General features: G+C 41.5%; 1 protein-coding gene across 1 annotated transcript in view; it reads left to right on the forward strand.

Annotated features, from left to right (window-relative positions):
• The window catches only part of LOC109966379 (RNA-binding protein 12-like), a 26,971-nt gene extending 3,133 nt beyond the window's left edge, over positions 1 to 23,838 (forward strand). The window contains 18 exon segments of the mRNA XM_020611177.1: positions 1,148 to 2,043; positions 2,046 to 3,857; positions 10,449 to 10,528; positions 11,386 to 11,514; positions 11,618 to 11,797; positions 12,754 to 12,828; positions 13,474 to 13,545; positions 14,614 to 14,697; positions 15,409 to 15,498; positions 15,602 to 15,700; positions 15,792 to 15,878; positions 16,680 to 16,739; positions 16,998 to 17,131; positions 17,614 to 17,668; positions 17,876 to 17,930; positions 18,424 to 18,557; positions 18,643 to 18,879; positions 19,844 to 23,838. Coding sequence (XP_020466833.1) covers positions 1,176 to 2,043; positions 2,046 to 3,857; positions 10,449 to 10,528; positions 11,386 to 11,514; positions 11,618 to 11,797; positions 12,754 to 12,828; positions 13,474 to 13,545; positions 14,614 to 14,697; positions 15,409 to 15,498; positions 15,602 to 15,700; positions 15,792 to 15,878; positions 16,680 to 16,739; positions 16,998 to 17,131; positions 17,614 to 17,668; positions 17,876 to 17,930; positions 18,424 to 18,557; positions 18,643 to 18,879; positions 19,844 to 19,954 — 4,362 coding nt within the window. The 5' untranslated portion in view covers positions 1,148 to 1,175 and the 3' untranslated portion in view covers positions 19,955 to 23,838.
• Positions 23,839 to 26,048: the final 2,210 nt, after the last annotated feature.

Genomic DNA, 26,048 nt, shown 5'->3' on the forward strand with positions numbered 1-26,048 from the left:
ATCACCAGTCTTGTTAGGTTTTTGAAACTGTACATAGCTTTGTTGCAAGTTGCATGGGATTCATGAATGTTTAATATTGCATAATACATTTCAGTCATTTGAAAGTACAAGCAGGCTTCAGTAATCTTCAGACAGTTTTGGCTGTATTACTTGTCATCTGATGTGTTTCATACTGCAGAAGCTGTCAATTCAACCTTTGGAAACAGGGAATTTTTAGATGATCCAGCAAGGGCTTTGTTCATTGATTTTCAACAAAATAAGTAACACCAAAACGTTTCTCATGTAAGCCTGGTAATAAGATGAGCTGTTTGTGAATCACACAGGTAGAAAGAACCACAAGGCAGATCAAATGTCTGCAGAAAGTTATAAACACTTTTTGAATAAAATAGAGACAGACCTCAATGGGAGTTATAGAATGTGACCTAGCACTGGTGCATGCTTGTGTCATAAAAAGGACATTGATGAAGGTAGTTAAACAGTCTATCACAGATGACAATTGTTTCAGTATGTTTTACACTTCCAAACTATTTTACAATGTTTTCAATACTTAGCATCACAGAGAGTTGAGAAGAGAATCTATCACTGCAGCATCAAATCTGACTGGACATCTGTGCTCTGTGCCTCTGGAAACCTTCTGTTTTTGTTCGTATCCTCTCAAGATTTTAACTTGCCGTGTAAATATTTCTCTGCTGACACAACTGCTTTCCTTAATTCCCTATTGTTATTTCTTCAATAACCAGTTAACAGTGATACTGTGTTAATGCTTAGGATTCCTTTTGTTGGGATCTAACAAAAAATTATGGCTAGTATGATTTCATCATTTTCAAAGTACAAGGACTGGTTAATCAAAAGTAGTAAAAGCTGCAGATCACTGGAGACTGTTAGCCTTTTTGCCACTTCAAATTTGACAAAAATTTCACCCCCATTCCTCAAATACCACTGGTTTCCAAATGCACGGCCCAAAAATGGGTACACAAAGTTTAAAAATGGTCTCTGGGTTATTCTGAAGAAAATGAAATGTAAACAGCGTTGGCTGAGGTTTCATTGGTCTGTGAAGTCAGATCTAAGATTCCTTAGAAAACATCTGGAAACCACTGGTCTCCTTCTTTCTGCACTTCATCTGACAATAGTGTTGCTTTCTCCCCAGGTTGTAGGGCTGTTGTTTAGCAGTCAGTATGGCGGTAGTCATCAGGCTGCAGGGCCTGCCCATAGTGGCCGGCACCATGGACATCAGACACTTCTTCTCTGGCCTCACCATCCCTGACGGGGGAGTGCACATCGTAGGGGGTGAGCATGGAGAGGCCTTCATCGTCTTTGCCACTGATGAGGATGCTCGGCTGGGAATGATGCGTACAGGTGGGTCCATTAAGGGCTCCAAAGTGTCACTGTTGCTTAGCAGCAAGACAGAAATGCAGAACATGATTGAACTCAGCCGACGCAGATTTGAGGCTGGTGCAGGCACTGTGGAGACAGCTGCACCTGCAGCAGGAAATGCCACCCGACAAACAGGCGCTGCCCCCATACCCACAGTGCAGCAAGGGGTTGGGGGAAGAGGCAATAGCCAAGGAAATCAGGGATTCAGTACCACCCAAGCCTTAGTACCGGCAGCAAGCTCAGCTCAGGAGCCACCAACCAACAAGGCAGCAGTCAGCTTGGCCAACATGGTGCCCAGCTTCCCCAACAGCTACAGTTCAGCACCTGCAATCACCACAGCCCTGGCATCACTCAATGCAGGCCCCCCACCCATCCCTCCACTTACCAGCATGCCTTCAATGCCCACTATGCCCACACTTCCCACCATTCCAGTTCCTCCCCCAGTGTCCTCCATTCCACCTGTCCCTACTGTCACACCCCTTTCCCAAGGACCTCCTGTGCCTCCAATGTCCCATCTCCCCCATATGTCCTCACTGCCTCCCTTCAACCCCTCCCTACCTCCTCCAGCAGGACTGGGCTCCGGCCTCCCTCTTGGAACCCCCAACCCCATGCTTTTTAATCCTCTCTCCCCTCTGGCCTCTCTTGGCCTTCAGGCCCACATGAAGGCTGGGGGGCAGCCAATCCTGATGAGTTGTTTATCCTCCTGCAGAATCTCCCATTCTCTTGCTCAGAGGTGGAGGTCAGGGAATTTTTTCGGGGTCTGGGGGTGGATGTAGTACGTATGGTGAGGGATGGGCAGGGCCGGCCAACTGGTAGGGCAATGGTCAAGTTCTTCTCACCCCAGGATAGCTTTGAAGCTGCGAAGAGGGGTGGTGGCATGATGGGCCAAAGGTTCATTGAGATTACCCCAGGCTCTGAGCGACAGTGGGCTAGCCTCAATGACAGCACGACAAGCCATGTGTCTCACAATAACAGTAAATCAAATAATAGCAATGAGTCACAGGACCAGCAGCACCGCCGTAGTAATGCAGGGTCAGGAGGAAGAGATCAGCGAGGAAGGTCACGATCTCCCCATCGGCAGGAGTTCTGTGTCTTCCTGAAGGGCCTTCCCTATGAGGCTGACAAGACACAGGTTAAAGACTTCTTTAAGAATTTGGCCATTGTTGAGGACAGCATCTATATTGCCTATGGGCCCAATGGGCGAGCCACAGGAGAGGGCTTCCTTGAGTTCAAAACAGAACAGGATTACAAGACTGCTCTGGGCGCTCACATGCAGTACATGGGCACCCGCTTCATACAGGTCCACCCAATCAGCCGGAAGGGAATGCTTGAAAAGATTGACACCATTCGCAAACGTGAAGCAGTACAGGGTGATGGCAAGAACCAGGATGGCATGAAAGTTCCTAGAAACTGTGCCCACATCACCAACATCCCTTACAATATCTCCAAGAAGGATGTCCGTGCCTTCTTGGAGGGTGTTGGACTTTATGAGGACACTCTCAAGGTTCTGACGGATAGTCAAGGCAATGGTTTAGGGCAAGCTATCTTCCAGCTGCGGACCGAGGAAGATGCCCGTAAAGCTGAAAGATTGCACCGCCAAAAGCTAAATGGCCGTGATGCCTTTGTCCACCTGGTGACCTTTGAGCAGATGAAGGAAATTGAGAGGAATCCACCTCCCCAGAACAAAAGGGGCCAACGCAACCTAAACCAGCACACCCAAAATCTGAACCAGCATCAGCAAATCCAACCCAATCCCCAGCAGCACCAGATGAACCCATTTGCTGGGATTAGTGGGGATGAGTTTAACTTCCTCAGAAACACCATGGGGAACCTCAACAGTGCCCCCTTTGTGACTCCATTCTCAGCTCCAGGAAATGGGCTAGCAGGCCCTCCCCCTCTCCCTCCTCTGGCAGCAGGGCTGGGGGAGGTGAATCTGGGTGTAGCTCCTCCACTAGTTGCTGGTCTTCCTGGAGCTCCAATCTTGGAGCCACCAGGTTTTCGACCTGGAGCTGGGGGTGGAGCGCCTTTCAGCCAGGATGGGCTGAGAGGCATGGTGCCCTTTGACAATGCCAACAGAAAAGGAGGTGGAGGAGGACAGAACCGAGGGGGAGGGACTAACAACAACCAAGGGCGCCCAGGGGCCGGGGCTGCTGGTGGACAGCAGGTGTTTACTCCAGGAGCTGACAGTCTCCGTAACCAGCCAGCCCCTGGAGGATCCAATAATCCCAACAGTCAGCGTGGTGCTGCTTGCCCAACAATTGTAAAGCTTCAAAATATGCCATTTACTGTAACTGTGGATGAGATCATGGACTTCTTCTATGGCTACCAGGTGCTGCCAGGCTCAGTCTGCCTGCAGTTCAGTGAGAAAGGCCTGCCAACTGGCGAGGCCATGGTGGCCTTCCAGAACCATGAGGAGGCTACTGCCGCTGTCATGGACCTCAATGATCGACCCATTGGAGCACGCAAGGTCAAGATAAGCCTGGGTTAAAGCCTCACCCAGAACTAACTCTAGATAAGATGTTACAGATTCCTGGATCAACCATCCAGGTGAAGCAAAGCCAACATATAACAGATTCTGAACTCAAATTCAACTTTGAAGTGTTGTCTAGTTTAGAAGCTCCTCCTCCTGTCTGTTGATAATGGCAGGTAAGCCCTGCCCCCTGCGGTATAACCAGTAGGAAGATCGATCCAGACTTTGCTCTTTACTGAAGCTCTTCCACTACTTCTGGTAGCACAGACTGATGATGATGTTGGGAGAATTACCATGCCCTGTTTCCATGACATTTCAGCTTTGTGTCAAATCACATCAAAGAGTTGACACACTGAACATACTCACCTGTTTTATTTCTACGGTAACGTGATGGTTATACTGAAGCGTTGTCTGTGTATGCGCTTAAATAAGCTGTGTTGCTGTGGTTAAACTGACATACTCTGTTGCTATAGCAATATGTTATGAGGTAACATGCTATGGTGCTATGTTAAAAAGATGAGTCACAGTATGTTGCTATGATAAAATGTTTAAGCTCTGTTGCTATGGTAAAACATGCTGTAGATGAAAAGCTTCTCTGTTGCTGTGATAAAGTCTTCACATCCTCTGTTGCTTTGGTAAAACTATGATAAAAGCTATGTTGCTATAATGAAGTGTTTATGCTCCCTTGCTATGGTGAAATGTTGACATACCCTGTTGCCATGGTAAAATATTTTACTGACATTGAGCTTTCCTGCCATTGTAAAAGGCTGACACTATTGCTATGGCACAATGATACAATTATGTGTTGCAGATGTGCTCTGTGGATGCGGATCGATTGCTGACTTGAATTTTATTTTGTAAATAATGCCCTGGGGCTGCTGAATCCTTTTCCTCTGCCACCTTTTCTGATATTGCTGTGTTTGAACAATGCCTCTCCCAACAACCCCCCCCTCCCCCCCTACATGCTCAGATGTTTTGACTGTAGAGTGATAAGATGAAGTGTGTAGCGTTTTTAGTTTGGTAGCTTTTTGTGGTATCTATGTTTGATAATGAATTGGTTGTTTCCATCTTAAAGCTTGTTTTTGTTTCTGGTGTCAGTGTGAACAAACTTGTATGATCATATAACCATATATGATTTGGAGTCTCCTTTGCTTTGGCTAATAAAAGTGCATTCCTGATGTACAACTGCTCACCTGCGATCAACTCTCTGCTTTTCACTGTCTGATGATGGAAACTTGTATGTTCTTTGAGTTTTTTTATTTTGATAAACTTGAATAGAAGACTGGGTTGGTTTTGTTTGGAATACATTCGTATTCATTTTTTAAAATACAGCACTTTAAACATTGTGCCTCAGGTAATCATGGCTTTGGAATATAGCCACAGATTTAATTAAAAATTAAACTACATGCACCACCTCTGCCAGCAGCAAGGTCCAAAGTTTTATTTCCACATTTGATTGAAACAGTGGCTGATTTCTGGTCTGCATGAATCTGTGCTGAAGCTTTTGTGCATTTGCATAATGACTTAAAAAGGCAAACCGTTAGATTTCTGCTGTGTACAATTTGTGAATCCTGGCATATTACAGCTATTAGCAGGGATGCTAATAGCTGACAGCCCATCATGGAGGTCAAAGCTAGCATGATTTAATTGGATTCATTTAGTGTTAGTTTGGCTAACTTAGTGTTTTGTGTGATAAATGCCAGGAAAACTAACAAATGCTGGTGCTTATCAGTATTCATGGTATTCCAGGAGGTTCATGCTATAGCTGACAGCTTCTGAGATTGCTAAAAGGTTCTTTGGATCTCTTCCCCTAATGGTAGAATTTTGTCACTGAACTATCTTTTGCATGAACGTGCAAAAGTTGAATATCCCCTTGCCCTACTTTTGCATTGACACTACAGAGAGGTGACAAAGGAAAAACCAACAAAGTGTCTTCTTAAAGTGTTGGACAACCATCAGAACAGCTTCAGTGCTCTTTGGCATTGTTTTTCCAAGTCTCTGAGCTCTACCAGAGGAATGAGCGCCATTCTTCCAAAAGATATCCCCTAATTTCTAATTATGTGGTGGTGTCAAACACGTTGGTCCAACATCTCCCATAGGTGGTCAGCTTGGTTGAGACCTGGTGACTGTGAAGGCCACAGTATGTGAGTCTTCATTTTTATACTCATCAATCCATTCAGTGACCGCTCGTGCCCTATGGATGGGGGCACTGTCGTCCTGGAAAAGACCACTCATTTATTCAGGGTTTTTCTTTAAGCTTATCTACCTGTCTGTAGATAAGTGAGGCTCATACCAAGGTTTGTACGGATATAAATGCAGTAAACATAGTTTAATTGTTGTCTGGAGAAATGTGATCTGAATAGCGTGTTTTGCCTGTCATATTCTATCCAAATGGGATTCATAACCTTTCCTCTTCCTTCACCTGAGAACAGAGGGGACAAAATAACAGGAGAGAGATGGAAAAAGACTGTACAGAATGCAACTTTATTCCCACACCGTAAAACATCCGAGTCTTAACCCATGTTTGTCTTTAAACAACTAACTACCACAAAACATGACAAAGATAAAACAAGTTTTGATATTAAAACCTGTGGACTAAGTCGGATTAGTCACCTCAGCTTGCTCTCAGCTTCTGTGATATGCTTCATGTTGCAGATTTAAAAGGAAGCCTTAGTTATTTCTGTGTAGTGCACACATGAAATCTTTTATATGAATTTTGTACTACTCAACTAGTCAAAAAGCATCAGTGGAAGTAGTTTTGTCTGAAGAGGAACCATCTGCTGCTTTCAGGATGTGCTTATCCTCCAAACAGGTATTCTGATGAGAATGTTGAATTGGATGTATGCAGTGTTTCAGCATGTTTGTGCATGTGTGTGTGCATGTGTGTAAGAAATGGATAAACAGACTTTAATAAAGTGAAGTGAAACACCGCAGTGTGTGTCATGGACCAGGTGTGTGTGTATGTGGGGGTGGGGTGGGTTGAATAAAACAAAAACTGTGACCACAGAGTTAGTCTATACACAGGATGTCGAACTGTGTATATGTGTGTGTGTGTGTGTGTGTGAGAGAGAGAGATGATTAACTGAGCTGTTAATAAGATGCTTTATGCAAATCAAAGTGACAGATATTGTATCAACAACAGCCTGTAAATGTTCCCTTGTTTGTAGACCATCATTATTAAAAAACCTTAGAATCACCTTAGAGGCAAATCGATTATTTACAGTGATGTCTTGCTGATAGATGCTAACCTGTAGATAATGGCAGTAAATTCTGCATGTTATTTGGTGTGGCTTTTATGGTCATGTTCAGTCAGTGAAAGGTAGTCTGGAGATGGTATCCTGTAAATGGTAGATAGCGATATGTAGACGATAGTACTGGTGAATAGTAGGGTGGTCGCCCACAGCTGGTGGCCTATAGATTGCAGTGTATAGATGATAGTATGTAGATGGCTGTAAATGGATGGCTTGTAAATAACAGTCTATAAATGGTAGCATTAAATAATGGGTGCTGGCCTGTACATGGTACTGTAGCGTTTAGATTGTAGCTGTTCACCAGTAGAAGGTGCATGTGAAAGTCCAGGGCCAATTTTTAGAGTTGTTCACCGGGGTAAATGCAGGAGAGCAGATGCAGTGTAGATAGGCCCTGTGTGTTTTAAAGTATTTATGCGACTACTTACTTCTAAAATAATTTTAAAATGGTAATATATTTATAAAACAGTTATCTGAGTATATCAAATAATAAAAGCAGAACATTTAAATAGCATGCAGTTTCCCTTTTACAGTTCCTCTCAAGTATGGACTTTCACTGAATTTAGTGGTTCCTCTCGATCCACTGTTTTGTTTTGTTTTTTGCTGCTGGAGCAGCACTTCCGGAATGAGTGCCTGCTCTTCAACATAAAAGCACAGAAATGTACTTTTTAATATGCTGGACTAAAAGTCTACTCTGGCTTTTTCTGGAGATTGTGATCACAGCTGAGTGTTATGTATTATGGATTAAAGACTTAAGATCTTTAAACAGGAGAGAGCAATTTCAGTTTTGTGAGATTACAATGAAAAACTGGAGAGACCACGAACTTTAATTAGATCATTTTAAAAAAGTAATCTGCCTGTCTGATCCTACTTCCTTTAGACCTTTTCTTACTTTTGTGCTCTCTACTTTTTGTGACTTTCTTAATGCACCAGGCAACTTGCTTTGCTCTGTAGACAGCTGTTTTAATTCACAAGCTAATTAAATAAGTTATAGCTATGCTGATGTGTGTGGTTCATAGATTGTAGTGGTCTTTCTTTTCCTCACTGTCCTTATACTCATGTCACTCCCCTATATAAAATTATTTAAATATAGCCTATATATTTAACTCTTGGTGCCTAGTTTGGTGCTCAAGTGCTGAGCAGGGGTGCTGTGATGCATGTCATAAATTAGCAATACAAATGACCTGTAAAGTGCACACTTAATATTCTTCTCTCAGACTTGTCTTGTTTATTTGTTGCCTTATCGAAAAACATTGTACATGCATATTGAGAGCCACTGTACCAGAGTCTAATTCCCTGTGTGTTCAACGCCTGGCCAATAAAGCTGATTCTGATTAATATGTCACTTTTTGACCTTTTGTGTGTTAAGGATCAGTGAATGGGTTATTTGGTAAACACTATATTTTATAAACGACCATTTTTCCTTTTAAAAGTAGCACCCACCTCAATCTGATTTATTAAGCAAGAGCCAATTGTGCTGTGAGGAATACAGCTTCTTTGTGATTCATAATACATCATTTCAGGTTTGTTGTAATGCCGCTTTTATTCTGAAGGAGTATGTACGGAAGTGTTGAATTACAGAGCTTCACCTAGTTGCTCGAGGGCCTGACAGACAGTCGTCTTGTCCAATAAAAATACAGTTGTGCAGCTATCCAATCACAGTACAGTCTGTGTGTCTGCTCTGCTCTTCCTTATTAGCGAAAGCTGTTGAAGGCTGACGAACGGTAGTGGTGTGTCTCATTTATAATTAGAATTCAAACTCTATCTGGGATAAACTTTTATGTTAAATCTAACATAGTGCCCAGATCAAGGTTAGAACGCTCTCAGTTGTGCTTACTTTGACTGAAAAGGTGTCGTTTCCTGTTCTGGACTGGGAGTTGTCCGCCGCCTTGGTGTTTTTTTCCGTGTCTGAAGAAGATTAAACGACCGCTCTGATAAGGTGATTTGCATAGGCCGGTTAACACTGACGCAATGCTATGTGTGTGTCTGTGTGTTACCGTTATGGTTAGGTTAGCTCTCCAAGAAGTAATGTAAGTCCATGAGACCCCTCGTAAGGGGAAACAAGGAGGTGGAGGTGTGTGTCAGTAGTCCTCACGATGTGCCAAAGCAAGTAGTTGTGTGTGTATGTGCGTGCTTGTCTTTATTACAGTGCACCGTTTTCTTGTTCAGTACTATGGTTGTGAATTACAGTGCATGCACAGTTTTCTTGTTCAGTACTATGGTTGTGAGGACATTTCAGTCAAAACGTCATAGGCCTTTTTTTAAAGGTTAAGGCTTGGCTTTGGGTTAAGTATAGAATTGGGATAAGGGTTTGGGTTAGACCAGGAGTGGCCAGTTCCAGTCCTCGAGGGCTGCTGTCCTGCTTGGTTTCCAACTATCCTGCCTGACCTGTTGATTACCTGGCTCAGGTGTGTTCAGTCAGTCAGAAGCTGGAAGATACCAATTCACTTTATCTTTCCTCACTCCACTGTCATCTAAGATGGTATCTTCCAATTCTGATCAGAATCATCTGGCCAAGTATGTATGAACATACAAAGAATTTGACTCCATTGCAGAGTCTCTCAATGTGTTTGTAGGTGAGATGAAACAGAAAATAACAGTGAAAGTTATATAAAACAATGTGTTCATTCAAATAGGTGCAATCAAAAATTGGAAAGAATGAGAGTAAAAGACAGTATTTGTAAATACATTTATATATATATATACATTATGGTAGAAGGGCTTTCATACGGATACATACAATGGTTATATTTACAGTTTATTGCACCATGGTGACCAGTCATACAGTGCATGGATTAAGTGGTCATCAGTGTGATGGCCGGTAGAAGAAACTGTCATTGTGTCTGGTTGTCTTGGTGCACAGTGACCTGTAGCGCCGTCCAGAGGGGAGGACTTCAAACAATTTGTGTCCAAGATGTGAGGGGTCAGCACAAATCTTCTCTGCTCTTCTTTTGAGCTATGCATTGTACAGGTCCTCCATGGAGGGCAGGCTGGCACCAATGATCTTTTCTGCAGTCCTGACTCTCCGCTGGAGTCTGTTCCTGCCTGCTTGGTTGCTGAGCCAAACCATACTGATGGATGAGCAGAGAACAGACTGTTTCCTCTGTAGAACTGTATGAACAGCTCCTGGGGCAGGTTGAACCTCTTGAGCCGGCGCAGGAAGTACATCCTCTGCTGTGCCTCCTGCCTGTATGCAGATGGCCGTTGTGTTGTCTATGAACTTCAGGAGTATATGTGAAGAAGGAGGCCAGCTGATCAGCACAGGCTTTTAGGAAAGATGGGGTCACACCATCTGGGCCTGGTGCCTTTCTGATTTTTTTTGATTTTTAAAAAGGCCATGCACATCCTTTTCACAGGTGTTCAGGGGGAAAGGGAGGTGACTGTGAGGGGCGCAGATGAGGTGGGTGAGGGGGGAGTTCTGCTTCCCAAATCTAGAGTAAAAAACACATTCAGGTCATCTGACAGTTGATGGTCTTCCACAGCCGGGTTGAGTGTGTGTGTGGTTTCCTCTAGCTAGTGATGTTTTTCAGGTTTCTCTACACAGATGAGGGGTTGCTGCCTGAAAACCGGTTCTTCAGCTTTTCAGAGTTGCTCCTCTTTGCTGCCTCTCTTGTTTCCCTTGTCAGTGTGTTCCTGGCCTTCCTGTACAGGATCCTGTCCCCACTTCTGTAGGCCTCTTCTTTGGCATGATGAAGTTCCTTCAGTTTTACTGTGAACCAGTGCTTATTGTTGTTGTTTGTGCAGAATGTCTTGGTGGGCACACACGTCCTCACAAAAGCTGATGTATGATGTCACAGTGTCAGTGAGTTCATCTAATTCTGTTGCTGCAGCTTCAAAAATCCTCTGGTGTGTGCATTCAAAGCAGCCATGTAGTTCTGACTTGTCTTGCTTAGTCCATCTCTCCACTGTTCTGACCACAGGCTTTGTAGCTTTATGTTTCTGCGTGTAGATCAAGATGAGATGGACCACGCATTGATTTGAGAGACGATTTAAATGAGAAGAGTCAGTAGTACATGAAATTATATATGGTAGAATGATCAACAAAGAAAATATTTCTTTGCTTGTTAATGACAGAACACCCCAGAACCCAGAAACATCCAGTTTAAGACAAAGAAAAGCAACAAATACTCACAACTGAGAATTTGTATCTGGGTAATTCCTGCTTTTGAACAGTTTCCAAACCAATGAATCTTACACTTCAGGCTTTAATGTGACCAACTTTACAAATGTGTCGTGATACTTAAGTCTTTTTTTTGCATCCTGAGCTGAAGGTCTCTCTCTGTCCCCCCTCAGATGGTGGACTGTGTCTCTAAGGTGGAGCTGACCATCTCCTGCGCCAACCTGCTGGATAAAGATGTCGGATCGAAGTCAGACCCTCTGTGCGTGCTGCTGCAGAATACTGGAGGAGACACATGGGCCGAGGTAACGTGGCAGTTACACTACAAGAGACACAGCATTTGCTTTGATTATTTATTTTGATTTTATGTGAGATAAATAAAAAAAACACCCTCTGTCTTTCTGTCAGCTCGGTCGTACTGAGCAGATAAAGAACTCCTCCAGTCCGTCCTTCAGTCAACGCATCAAACTGGATTATAACTTTGAGACAGTTCAGAATCTGAAGCTGGGTGTCTACGACATTGACAACGCCACTGTTGATGTGAAGGATGATGACTACCTGGGAGGGGTGGAGCTAACACTGGGACAGGTACACACCAGACCAGGTTTAACTAACAGTTTTTTCCTCATTGATCCGGTTCAGTAGAAACGGATGCTTTTTGTTGTTTAACTCTCCTGTGACTGAAAAATACTTTGAGACAATTTTACTTTGCATTAGTCAGTCACTTTGGTCCATGCTGAAATAGCATTAGGAGTTTTTCAGTAGATTTTTATTAAAATTCCCAATTTTTATTTAGAAATCACGATTCTAAATCTGGTAAACATCGGTCATAACCTTTTGATTCAGCCTCATCACCTTTTACATTGTCAGTTTCACAGAAATATGTTGAAAGAAAACTTTACATTACAACATAGCACTTGACTTTCTTTGATAAATGTTCCTATAGGTTCTTTAATGATAGATTAGCTCTGTAGCTGGCCATTATTTTCCTGACTGATTAATCTGACCATTAGTCAAAGATGACCCTTTGTTTTAACTGACAAAAGTCTGTAACTCAAAGATATTCAGTTTATCATCACATGACAAAGAAAAGCAACAAATCCTCACATACGAGAAGCTGAAGTTCGAGAGTATGTGGCATTTTAATTTAAAAATGACTGAACTAATTATCTGATTTCCTCTTCTGGAGGTCATATGAAGTTATAACCCTCTGTAATGTGTCTGCTCTCACCTCATTGGCTGGATTGTTTGAGGCAGGTATTAACAGTGAAGAGTGAAACTGATAATGAGTTGTCATTGCATTGTCAGTTTTTACAGAAACACACAATGAACATTTTAGAGGCAGAGATATTTCTCAGAATCACAGTGAAGTTCATATTTCCTCTACTGGACAAACTGTAAATGCAGCTCTGTCTCTGTTAAATGCATTGCATTTATATAGCGCTTTCGTCCAAAGCACTTTTGCTGCACAGTACTGATGCAGGACAGGAGTCTGTTTTCATGGATTTAGCTGTAGAAAAACCTTTCCTCTGTTTGACTTTCAGATAGTGTCCAGTAAAACTGTGACCAGGCCTTTGCAGCTAAAGAAGAACAAGCCTGCAGGGAAAGGCACCATCACTGTATGTATTGTGTGTGTGTGTGTGTGTGTGTGTGTGTGTGTGAGGTTGCAAAGAACCCTGATGGCAATTAAAAATAGTTCTTTTGAATATTTATATTTTAATTTCTCACCAACGTATTGGTCTTAAAATAAATGTGGAAAACAAAAAGTCCAGCAACACCTGCAGTGTTTTAAACAACTTTAATGATAAGACCAACGTGTCTCGGCATGAAGCCTTCTTCATCGTCTGTTAAAGGCACACCTCAGTGTCCTATAAATAATACAAAATTTAAAAGAAAACCTTAAAAATAATCAAGCCAATAAAGAACATGCACATAAGTGGGTTAGGTACATGGTCATGACACCACATGACCAGCTTGTATGTGATTTGGTTTTTGGTTATTACATTTTTTTAAATATTTGTATTATTTATAGGACTCTTTGTTGTGTACCCTTAACGGTCCCTGAAGAAGACTTCATGTTGGACTTTTTGTTTTCTGGTTGGTTTTTCCTTGTCTGTGCACCTTGACAGTGAGCGAAGTTGTGCCCGAACTTTCTGCTGTATTCAGATAAATGTCAAATTACTTTGTATCCATGGAGAATCTGATCAAAGCAATACTCAGATTAATGTGAATATCAAATGAAGACTGCGTTTGTGATTGCGTAGGTCACTGCAGAGGAGGTAAAGGACAACAGAGCCATTGTACTGGAGATGGAGGCTAAAGGCCTTGACAAGAAGGTGACTGCTCCTCCTTCTCGGCTTCCGACATTTCTTCATCTTCTTCTTTCTTATCTTCCTCTTCAAGACTGTTTCACTAGTTCCTCATTACTCCATTCCAGTCGTGTGTAATGTCCTACCTTAGATCTCAGTAACTAATAACTGGATAAATAATAACTAGAGATCTACTATTTCAGGTTGCACTAGAACTTAAAGCCAAAGTTTTTCATTTTAGATGCATTTTCTGGCAGAGTTAGAAGATGAATGTCACTCTCATATCTGTACTGTAAATATGAAGCAACAGCTAGCAGCTGGTTACCCGAGCTTGGCACGGGGAATGGGAAAACCACCAGTCTGGCTCTGGTATGAAATGTCTTGTTTGATCCATAAAAATGCCAGTGTGAAACCATCCATCTGGTGGTTGTGTGCTTGACTGTTGGCTCACAGCTGTTGCAAGGCAGCCAGCAGAGACTTTAGGGAGTTACTGATCCTGGCTGAGAAAAGCTCAGAGGTCTGTTTTATTTAGATTCACATAAATGGTTCAGTCAACAATTCCTCCTGTAGTTACTGGATGTAAATATTTTGTAGAAATGCTTAAGAATGAGTAAATCTTCTCTTGGCCATGTTTTTACTTGTGAATAGATCGTGCAGCTTATTTGTCTTTCCCTTCTCTGTATTGTTTAAGAATCAGTTCATTTACATGCAGGTTACTCAGAAAAATCAGGTTACATCGCTGGTGGAATTAAATGTATACGTACAGCATGTCACTAAACAGATTTCTCTGAGATGTGTGCTAAACAGAGCATGTGAGCGGAGCAGAGTGCAAGCAAGCAGGGAGCGGGAACGGGGGGATATTGGGCAGAGCGCAGAGCGGCTTTTTAGAAAAAGGAGGCACCGAATGCATCTGTCTTACAGTCATCCAACACTTTTCAGTCAAAAATCAGCCATTGCGAGCTCAGTAATGGAGTTCCTAAAGGAAACTGAAAGGTCATACAGTTGTGTTGTATATTTTTTTTAAGTAACCCAGTTACTTAAGTGCATGTAAATGCTGTGAATGAGATGGCAGCATGTTGTCTTTTGTCTATTCAGGATACGTTTGGGAAGTCTGATCCCTTTCTGGAGTTTTTTAAACAAGGAGATGATGGAAAGTGGCAGCTGGTCTACAGAACAGAGGTACACACACAAGCATACTCATTCCTCTTACTTTTAGTACTATTTTCTTTTCTCAGGGTCCCTTTTTTCATTATTTTATGGGTTTTCTGCATGAAATAAGCCCTAAACTATGCTGCTGATGACACAATAGAGCTGAAGTACAGTGGTGTGAAAAAGTGTTTGCCCCTTACTGATTTCTTATCTTTTTGCATGTTTGTCACACTGTAATGTTTCAGATCGTCAAACAAATTTATATATTAGTCAAAGATAACACAAGTAAACACATCATGCAGTTTTTAAATGAAGGTTTTTATTATTAAGGGAAAACAAAATCCAAAACTATATAGCCCTGTGTGAACAAGTGTTTGCCCCCCTGTCAAAACACTGGTTTATCGCACCTGAGTTCAAAAAAAGTTGGCATATTCAAGTATAGACACAAAACATGTTATCTCATTCAACTGAGTTGCAAACGTATATTAATATTTGTTAGGCACAAAACATGTCTGGAAAGAAACTCTAAATTACATGATAAATGTGCTGATGAGCAGATGCTCTGAAATAATCCCAGTGACAGTGAAATGAGGAAGTGAGGGCCAGACAAAATATCTTCCCTTTCAAAGTCCATAACTCTAATCAGTCCTCACAAAGAGGCATACAAGAGCACACACACAGAAGATAATGTCATTGTGATAGAGACAATGGTGATGATGATGGTGGTCTGTGTGTTTGTAGGTGGTGAAGAACAATCTGAATCCCACCTGGAAGAAGTTCTCCGTTCCTCTGCAGACATTCTGCTCCAGCAATCTCGACAGACCGCTGAAGGTTCAACCAATCAGAATCCACCTCGATTCAAAACGACCAGTGAGAATCCGCCTTCAGTCATAACAACCAATCAGATTCATCAAATCTCCTCCTCTTCCTGCAGGTGGATTGTTCTGATTATGACAGTGACGGGACTCATGATTTGATCGGCTCTTTCACCACTAAAGTCTCTGATCTTTTGAAAGCTGGGCAAGGTTCTCCTGTGAGTTTACTGACAATAAAACATTTGACTTCTTTCTATTGGCTGCCTCGAGGTTAGAGGTCATTGAACTGTGTTATTTGTTGTACTTCAGGTGGCATTTGACTGCATCCACCCTGACAAACAGAAGAAGAAGAAGAGCTACAAGAACTCTGGTGTTGTCTCTGTGAAGAGCTGCAAGGTGGAGACAACATTACCCAGAACACCCTGCTGGGAGTCACTGCTTTGTAAAACGTGAAATTAAAAACAGCAAAAGAACCTCTTAAGTTGCAAAAAGAGCACATTTAAAACAAATTCTGAACAAAGTACTTTACAGAGATTAGGTAATTTTATGAAATTATTTGATGATTACAGTGAAATAAAAATTTAAAGGATATAAATAAAGTGTAGAATATCTGTAGTGTAGAATTAAAACAGAAATGCACAGACAACAAATAAAAACAAACAAACATAACTATTAGGGCCAAAGGCAAGTGTTTGGACATTAGATGAATTTTAATGAGAGGCAGATCAGTGAGAAGCCAACTGTTCCACAGTTTAGGCCCAACAACAGCAAATACCCATAACCCCTGGATTCTAACTATTTCACAAGAGGTTTTGTGTGGTTTGAACATCTTTTTGTGGAGATTACTCTTCATTTAGAGAAACCAAAGACCATCTTTTATTGAGGATTTGTGTTTAGACCACCTCTACACTTGACCACTTTTGTGTTTTCAGGCTGATTGGATAGGTCTCTGATCTCAAAGAATCAAATGTAAATGCAACCAAGACACGTCAGAGAATAATCTGTTTAAGACACGTTTTAGCCAGATGTTGTAAATGCATCTGTCTGTCAGTGGGGGGAACAGTCAGCAGGTACCATGAATGGTAACACTTGAAATCGATTTTCTACTGACTTGTGTAATTTCATTTCTTGTGTATTGTGCAGTACACACGACATCCGTCATTTACATTTACACTGTGTCTGTCTGCGTGTGCACAGCTGGAGACTCAGTACACCTTCCTAGACTATGTGATGGGCGGCTGCCAGATCAGCTTCACTGTAAGTCAACATTTTAAGTACTTTATTTGAAATGGTAATGTTCAAGTATACAGGATTCAAATATTTTGAGAGATTGCAAAATGTTATCATCTTTTGATAGAGATAGTTGATCCTAACAGACTTTTTTTATTATAACCTGTTAATTGTACTGTTAACACAAGTTATATGCTGGCTAACTAAGTTAAGATATAGACATTGGATTTGAATAATGAATGAAAACCTGTAGATTTATGAATGATTGTTGTGTGAACACTGTAGGTGGGGATCGACTTCACCGGCTCTAACGGTGATCCTCGCTCACCCCAGTCCCTCCACTACTTGAGTCCAGACGGGCTGAACGAATACCTGTCTGCTCTGTGGTCTGTGGGTCAAGTGGTCCAGGACTATGACACGTGAGTGCATGTGTGCACGCAACCTACACCTAAAAAGCTATTTACACCAAACCGTGAGATATGCTGACACATGGCCTACACCCTTAACCCTAAACCCCACACCTTGTAACTGTTGTTCCTACACCCCAAACCTGATAGTCTGCACACTTAACCCCACAGCTGTAACTTTACTCCTCACACCCTAAACTCTACCCTGATCTCTGTATCCTAAATTCTTCTTTAACTCTTTGTATAGACCACATGCCACATCCTATACGCCAAACTGTAAACCATACAAACACAAGCTCTACACCAAGACTTTGAATTGTACAACCTAGACATTAGTTCCTACAACCAATCTCTACACCCTAATACCTAAACCCTGCAACCTACTCCCTGAACCATGCGCCTTATATCCAATGCTCTGTATTCTGCACCTTATACTCTCCACACTAATCTGATTTTGTGCTGTGACATCAGTTGGTTTGTGTTTTCTATTTCAGTGATAAACTCTTCCCAGCATTCGGTTTTGGGGCCAAACTGCCTCCAGATTACCAGGTCAGCTTTCTAACCAACCAACCAACCAACTGCAACACTCTTTGCTACAGACTATTGTTGGTCTCTCTAGTGTGACACTCTGAGGTTTTAAATGATTTTATAATTTGGTCATTTGGATGAACTGAATAATGTGAAAGTTGAAATGCCCACACTAGTTTTCTGAGGAGCCAATCAGGTTTCTTGAATTCCTTATGTTTGATTCTACAGGCTGCTCACCATGAGTTCGCCATCAACTTCAACCCCACTAACCCCTTCTGCCAAGGTACACACACACACACACACTCTCACTCAGTAAACTTCCTTTTATTCAAAATCTTTGGTAAAAGTTTGCAAGATAAATCTGACAAGTTATGAGAGAATTAATGGGGAGGAAGAAACAAAGGCCTGCTCCACAAATCTTTTTCTTTTGCAGATTGTTCTCCAATGACTGCAGCTGAAAATGGATTTAATCATTGTAATAACAGCAAGCTAACATTGGAGTTTATTTATGACAGCTGTGTTGTAGCGTTAATGAAGTTTGGAGGTGTCTATTTCATACGACCGTCTCGCTATGGGAACACGCAGCAGAAGCACAAACAGACTCATAAACAATCCAGTTTTTCTATTTTTCTCATGAAACTGAAGCAGATTGTAGAGAATTTTTACAAAATACAAGGCTTTCGGTTCCTAACAATTGATCATAGTCAGATATCCTGTATCATTTCAACTGTGCATTAAATATAAATCTATACACTGCTTCCCTCTGTCTCTTCCAGGTATTCAGGGGATAGTTGAAGCCTATAGGATGGTTTTGCCTCAGCTTCGACTCTCTGGACCCACAAACTTCTCCCCCATCATCAACCATGTTGCTTCTATCGCCTCCAATTCCGCACAGACCAACACTGCCTCTGTGAGGGCATGCACACAAACACACTAAATAATTAACTACAAACACACGCTCAGACTTTGTTTGAGCTATATCTGTGTTTCTGCAGCAGTATTTCATCCTCCTCATCCTCACTGACGGTGAGATCACTGACTTCGACCAGACCCGGGACGCCATTGTTCGGGCATCGCAGCTGCCTCTCTCAATCATTATTGTGGGGGTGGGGCCAGCGGACTTTAAGGCCATGGAGCTTCTGGATGGAGACGATGGCAAGCTGAAGTCGACAACAGGGCAGCCCGTGGCCAGAGACATCGTCCAGTTTGTCCCATACAAAAAGTTCAAAGATGTAAGGCTGTGTGTGTGTTTATAGATAACAACTGAAAGTGTAGACTCAGTAATGTGCTGTCCATAGCCGCTGTGCTGAACTAGAAGACAAATGGAAGGTTCAGGAACTGTGAGACCAGATTTCACTAAAGATCTGGTTGGTAGTTGTTAAAACATCTGCTCTGGCACTGATGCCATCCAGCTTTTCTTATTTGCTGCCTCTAGCTGGGCACAAAATAATCAGATATCAGTCCTGTGAAATCAAGATGCACATTCACATCCAGAAATCTGCAGGTGTGATACAGTACGTCACAAAAAAGTGAAAAGTACACTGGGTTGGCACTTGACTAGATACAACTACAGTAGCTAAAACCCAGTGCAGTCTAATCCAACAGTCCTGCACTAAATCTTGTGTACCTAATAAACTGCCAACTGAGTGCATATGCACACTACTATCACCTTCACAGTGCTTCTTTTAAGAAAGCGTTACTTGAATCTTCATCATTTGTGGTCATTTACCAGTTATTTCCACATAGCAAAAAAGAATGTAAAGTTGTAAGTGAACTTAGGATTCTTCATCATTTTACTTTCTCTAGGTTTGCACCCTCCAAGGCTTGTAGAGTGGGGTGTGTGGATCAGATAGCACAGCACTCTCTGGCTAAACAGTTCCCAGACCAGTTGGTAATGCCAGTGTTAAGTTGGTTTCTGCAGCACCAGAGTGCAAGGACTGAATTTTGCCCCCATGGCTTCCACCGGAGTCATGTTAGGATGGGAATTCTTCATGGCCAAAACGAATAGGAGGAATAATTATGGGCACCACCTTTGTCATCCTCACATGTATGCATGATTAGGCTGGCAGTCGATCTCTGGATGTTGCAGTTATGTGGTGTACCCTTTAACCATAAGGCTTCTGCCACCCGCCCAGACTTATTCTTTAAGGCCACCAGATAAACTCTTTAACATGACATCTCGGTCTCTCTCCTCAGGCTTCCAAGGCGGCTCTGGGTCAGGCTGTCCTCGCTGAGGTCCCCAACCAGCTGGTCTCTTATTTCAGGATGAGAGGCATTGATCCACCTAAGGCTGCCCCCAAACCCTAAACCCATTCACCTGCCCTCCCCAGACCCATCCTTAAAAGCTGATGACCCGCACTGATCTCATTCCTGGTACAGACCACCCCCCTTCATAGACCAACCTGATGTGTCACACTGCAGCATTCACTGCTACATTCAGCCTTAAGCCAGTGGTATTGATTATATTGATTATGTAGCTTGCTTCTACTCTAACTATGCAGATCTCCTGTTTACTAACATGCCTTTACTAATCACAGAGCCATACACACAGAATAAGTTTGTGTCCCCGTTCTGTTGCCTTTATAGTAACAGAAGAAGGTAAATGTTCATCTGTATTGTTTTCCTATTCACTTCAATACAGGTTCATCACAGACAGAGTTTTATTACAGTATCATCTAGTGGACATCTGAAGAGCTGCTGCTACAAGCGTGTCACCATGACCAGTTATTTCATGTTATCATGGTGCAGCTACACAACCTGCTCCAGCTCTGTGTGTGCGCATGGCTCTGATTAGCTTTATTAATCAGGTATCAATACTTGGCACTTTGCTTATACACATATTGCTAGAAAGTGTTGTTATGAATGACTTACGTACTATTTAACATAGCTTTACTACTATAGCCTTACTGTAGACCTTAATGTAGTCGGTGTGACGCTGCTTTAGACTCTTCTGTCTCGACTCAGCGACGCCATCTTGGTTCCCAGTGCAGCACTTTCTACCATCTACCTGTGTTTTCTGAAATGTCACAACTCTAAATCTCATTACCTGCAACATCCAGTACATGATGTCAGCATAGTGCACAGGTAATCTCTTATCAGCTGACTTGATGATTATAGTTAAACTTCATGAAGGTTTGGCTGACAGCGCTGTAGTATCCATCTGCAGACGGGTCATCTCCGTTCACAGCTTGGATTAAATTCAAAAATGGACATCGCCAGCCAAGTCATGTCGTTCTGATTATACTACATTAGTTAGTCAATGTTGACATGTAGATGACGTGTCTGTCAAGTGCCTTGTTAAATAAACTCCCTGACAGAAACGCCCCTTAGACTTAAAGCCCCTTTACACTGTGCAAATGTGGTTGACTGAAACATGGAAAAGGTTTTTGGTTGTTGGTGCCAATGGGCAGTCCCACATTGCCCTGTGAGGCTTTGTGGATTTAGCAGAAAAAAACAGTGTGCGGCAAAATTTAGAGAGTGTCAAAGTTTGAATCAAGTTTTCATTGTGGCTGCTGCTGTGACCCACATCTGCAAGTCCAACAACATGAAATGTTTCAGAATACACCGGCCAACTTTTCCCTAGTAGCCACGGCTGAGTTTGCCCTCCTCTGTTGTGGCTTTTCAATCCCCAGACGTGTCATCGTGACGGCCAAATCGTGCTGATTGTTCATGACGTGTCTCTGCTTTCTGCTGCTGTTTTTCTGTTTGATTAGAAGTGTAACAATACACAGATTGATATCCGTCTGACACAGATTATGAACCAGGATGTTATCTTAACCATCCTGCACAGTGTGACATACAGTAAACATATCATTATCACACCGTTAAAGGTGCATTTAAACATGCGCTGGGAGCCAACATGGCCATCTGAGCAGCACAGCGACGTCACTGCAGGCTGTGTTCGCTTTGTGTGGAAGTTACCGTGACCACTGTCGGCATCCAAGTGAGACATTGTCCTAGGTGTCGTTAAATAGTTTATTCTCTGAAAAGTAAACAAACGGGAATACCCATTTTGATTATGAGCTGTTTTACTCACATGACAGTAGATTAGAACTGCAAAAACTTGTATCAGCACATTTTGATAATCACATATTTAGATTTTCAAATGTGAGGATTTGATCCTTAGTTTTAAACTGGGACTAAATCTTTTGTGTTTTATGAATCTCTTATTGACATTCAGAGACAAAAGGGCAAAGAAAAGAGATTATTCTCTGTACTCACCAGGAATTCCAGTTCTTTCTTTGATTTTCCCTCCAGCGTCTCAGCTCCTACATAAATACACAGTTACTGTGTTAGCTGCTCCAGTACGCTGGTTGACGGTGCAGCCCAGCAGGTGAAATTTACTCCACACGGAGTTTGAACACTTGTAATTAAGGACGGTGCTGGTTGACATTTTCAGCTGTCCACTGATATGAGCAATTGGGAGTCCTAACCACGATGACCCGAACGCAGCATCACGCATCTGTTCGGTTTATGTGCCAAAGACTATCTCCTGATTTCAGTAGCCCGTCCCACCTGGGATACTGGAATGGCCTAAACACACAAACAAATCTTAAAATGTGTCATAACTTCACTGCAGCAAAGCTGCCGTTAATGTTGTTTAAATACACTGCTGCCACGCTTCATCTGTAAGCACTAAAAGTTACTTAAAATGAGTTTGTTTTGTGCCTTATTACAGATAATCGAGATGTGAATAGAATAATGAACATACAAAGAAGCTTGACCAGTTTGTGTTCAGCGTTTTAACCCCAAAGCCACAAGGAAGACACACTTGTAATTAAGTTTGTATCCTTTAAACCATTTAAGTTCCTTGTGCTCTGAATGTTGACATGACAGCATTAACAGGAAACGTTTCAGATAGGATAAAAAGTAACTTTCATGTTTTTGTCCAGTTATTAGGAACTGTTTGGGGCTTTTTTTGTTGTTGTTGTTGTTAATGTTGGATATTTGTATTGTTTAATGTTGAAAGCACTGAGATTTGTTTTACCTTGAGAAAAGAAGTTCATTCTTCACATTTGGGAACAGCCTGTGTAACGCTGCGGTCAGACCAAAGTTCACCCGGCAACATTAACTGGTGTGGTGTGGCCAGAAGCAGGAGAGGACAGAACGTAGCATGGGTAGGATTGTAAAGATGAGCTGCAGAAGTAGTATGGCTCAGGGATTGACAATGGCACTCCATAAAGGTGTGTATTAAACAAGGGCTTATTAGACATGTAGCTGACATTAACCTCTCTCACTGTCCTTGCACTCGCCACAGCATCTTCTTAAACATATCGTTTGCATGTCTTTAAAGTAGTGTTTTATGTTTCCAGCAGTTTGTCTGCCTCTGTAGTGCCAACGGTGTCTGCTGTGTCAGACTGTGCTTGGCTGTTTTTGGACCAAGTTTGAAAGCACATTCATGTAAAATTGCAAAACTTACACACATTGATCTACAGAAAAAGGTTTTTTGTTTTTTTTTTAGTGACAGATTTCCGAGGCTGGAGAATTAGTTTGATCACGGACTCCAGAGTTTGACCGATCAAATATTCATCAGCAGGTGAATCTGAAGACAAAGAGACGCACTTCAAAACTCTGGGAAAAGCTAATTAAGAGGAGCATGAGTTCAGACTTTACTGTGTATGTGCTGTTTTGGTGCCAGAAAGGAGCAAATTCTGAGTGTTTATCATGATGTTTTTCTTCTTTGTTGCCAAGAACTTGTTTTATGTAAGTTTCCTAGTTCAAGAGAAACTTAACATGTGGTTTAAAGCAGCTTCACATTTTAGATTATTATTTTTTGTTTGTTTTAAGCCGACTTTAAAGAGAATGTTCTTAGAAAATCATGGTGGAAATTTGATCTAAGTTTATCAAACATTCTGTATTGTCCATGTAATGGCAGCTGCGTGGTCACATGATGATGTAAAGGGGGAATTTTGGACACATTTGTCCGTCAAACCATCACAGGGGCAAAAATGTATCGTGAAATGATAAAAAGAAGACGGCTGATCTTGGTGAAGAACTGCAGTAGGATGTGCTTTGCTCCATAGCGCTGCCATCTGTCTCAACCTGTTCTTCTGCACTCTGTTAAATGGATTGATTTACAGTATCATGTGACCAGTAGCTGACATCTACTCAGTATAACTAAACCAGTAATATCACTATGTATGAGCACAGCCTGTTATAATAGACTAATAAAAAGATCTTGGGGAAAGAAAAAATGTTTTTGTGTTTTAGTGGAGAGAGCTGCTGTAGTTTACAGGATAGATCTGCATTATTCCAATTTGTATTGTTTTTTCTTCATGGTTTTGCCATAAGTTTTATTGTCCAGTCATCATCTGACTGCTTGTGTCTTTGACCAGACAGTCCTCATTTCAATAGATCCCAGTTATGAACTTGGTGAGTAGTGTTCCAACTCATCAGTGTGTCAAATCCTTTTCTCGTGTAAAAGCAAAACTGGATTTGTCAAATTTTCACCACTGAAGAAGAATCTCAGCACACATACAGCGGGGATCAGTAAAGGCTCCTGGGAGTTTAATGCAGCCATGTGAGTGAAACAGGCTCCAACAATTTTGATTGTGGTTTAATCTAACCAATTATTATCTTGACTGATTGATTGGATTGTAAAAATTCATCAAATACTGTGAAATTCACATTATAATTAGTCCAAAATGACAATAACAATACTTGACTGACATTAGCCTCGGTCATTATCGCTGCAATTCTTATCTGACCAGCTTCGTAATTGTAATTAATAAAATAATTACAAACTTGTTTTAGAATATTTGAGAAGCTGGGACAACAAATGTTTGGTATTTTTACATGAAAACACAATCGATTATCAGTATCTATCCATCCATCCATTTTCTTCTGCTTATCCGGGACTGGGTCGCGGGTCAACATGTGCGCGCACACATACATACATACATACATATACATACACACACACACACACACACACACACACCAGCCTGCAGCAACAGAAATACAGCAGCTCAGGTGGATGAGGAGGAGGATGCTGCTCCAATTATGAACAAATCCATAAAGGGAGACAAATGGTGGATACTGAAATATGCAAGTTGCAAAATGTACATAAATACCAAATTACTGCTTTGAGAAATTTAAATGTACCAGAAGCCAAGTAATGGTAAAGACATCAGTATAGTTTGTTTTTTTTATTGAAACAATGATCATCAGTGTAGTTAACAATATATATTCTGTCAACTGACAAACAGCTTCTGTAAAACTAATTTAAAATATGAAAGACATTTTTAAAAACTGGGATGCATTAATCTGAAATTTACTAAACCAAATCTGACTTAATAATTTTTAGTTAAGTGTATCTGTATTTCCTGGTTGTTGATTTCATCATTTAAATTTTTAAACAGAGAAACATCAGTGAACACAAATAACTTCAGTAAGCTTTTGGTTTTCAATGCAGAACTGTTAATGGCTGAGTACTTTTACATTGTTTCACTGAAGTGAAGGGGATGAGGACTGTGTGCGCGTCTTCTAAGAAGGAAACTAGTTGAGCAACTCTATTTGCTTTTTCAAACATTCAAAAGGACCTGCCCTAACATGCACACACACACTGTACTCACTATACTTCTATGTACAGTTATACACGCACGTATACACCTGTACCTCCCATCGCCCTGCAGTTAGTCTCCAGCTGCTGAAGTGAGAAGACAGGACTTTAGAGAGACATGATGTAGAGGGACAGGTGCACAAACAGCTACCAGGTAACGGATCATCATGTCCATCAGTGTGAACCTGAGGAGGATCTCCAACCTGCCGGGACGATATGACAGAAAGGTGGAACTCAACTTCAGAGGTCAGTAACACGCACTAACCTGTGTGTGTGTGTCTGTGGCCTCTGCTCTGATATAATGTCTTATCCTACATTATATGTCCTGTCCTTATACTTTTATTCGCTTTCACACTGGCCTGTTGAGTCAGTACAATTAAGGAACTCTTAGCGCTACAGCATACAATGACGTTACAGATAATAGTGAGCTTCCTGCCTTGTGTCAACAGTTGCTTGCAACAGGTAACAAATTAATCAGATCCTTTACGTAAGTGTCATTTGTTGGTTGTTGTTGGCTTCAGGGGTTTATGTCTGAGTATATATTGCTCTGTTTTAAATATTTTTTTCACTTGCACCTTACCTTTTATCTGGGGCAGCATGTATAAATAAATAAATATATGAAAATAGAAAGTAAAAGTATTAATACAACACTAAAAATCCATTGAAAGTAAAAGTCATGTATTGACAAAGTAACTTAAATGCAAAAGTATTCATTAGTATCTACAGATGTGGGACAAAGAAAAAATATCCTGAATAAATGAGTGGAAATTAAAAAAAAAGGCAGGGGTCACTGATTAATCTACAAATTATTTTCTTGATTATTTGATTTATCTCTTTATT

This window comes from Monopterus albus, unplaced genomic scaffold, assembly GCF_001952655.1.
Source record: "Monopterus albus unplaced genomic scaffold, M_albus_1.0 scaffold110.1, whole genome shotgun sequence".
Taxonomy (NCBI): Eukaryota; Metazoa; Chordata; class Actinopteri; order Synbranchiformes; family Synbranchidae; genus Monopterus; species Monopterus albus.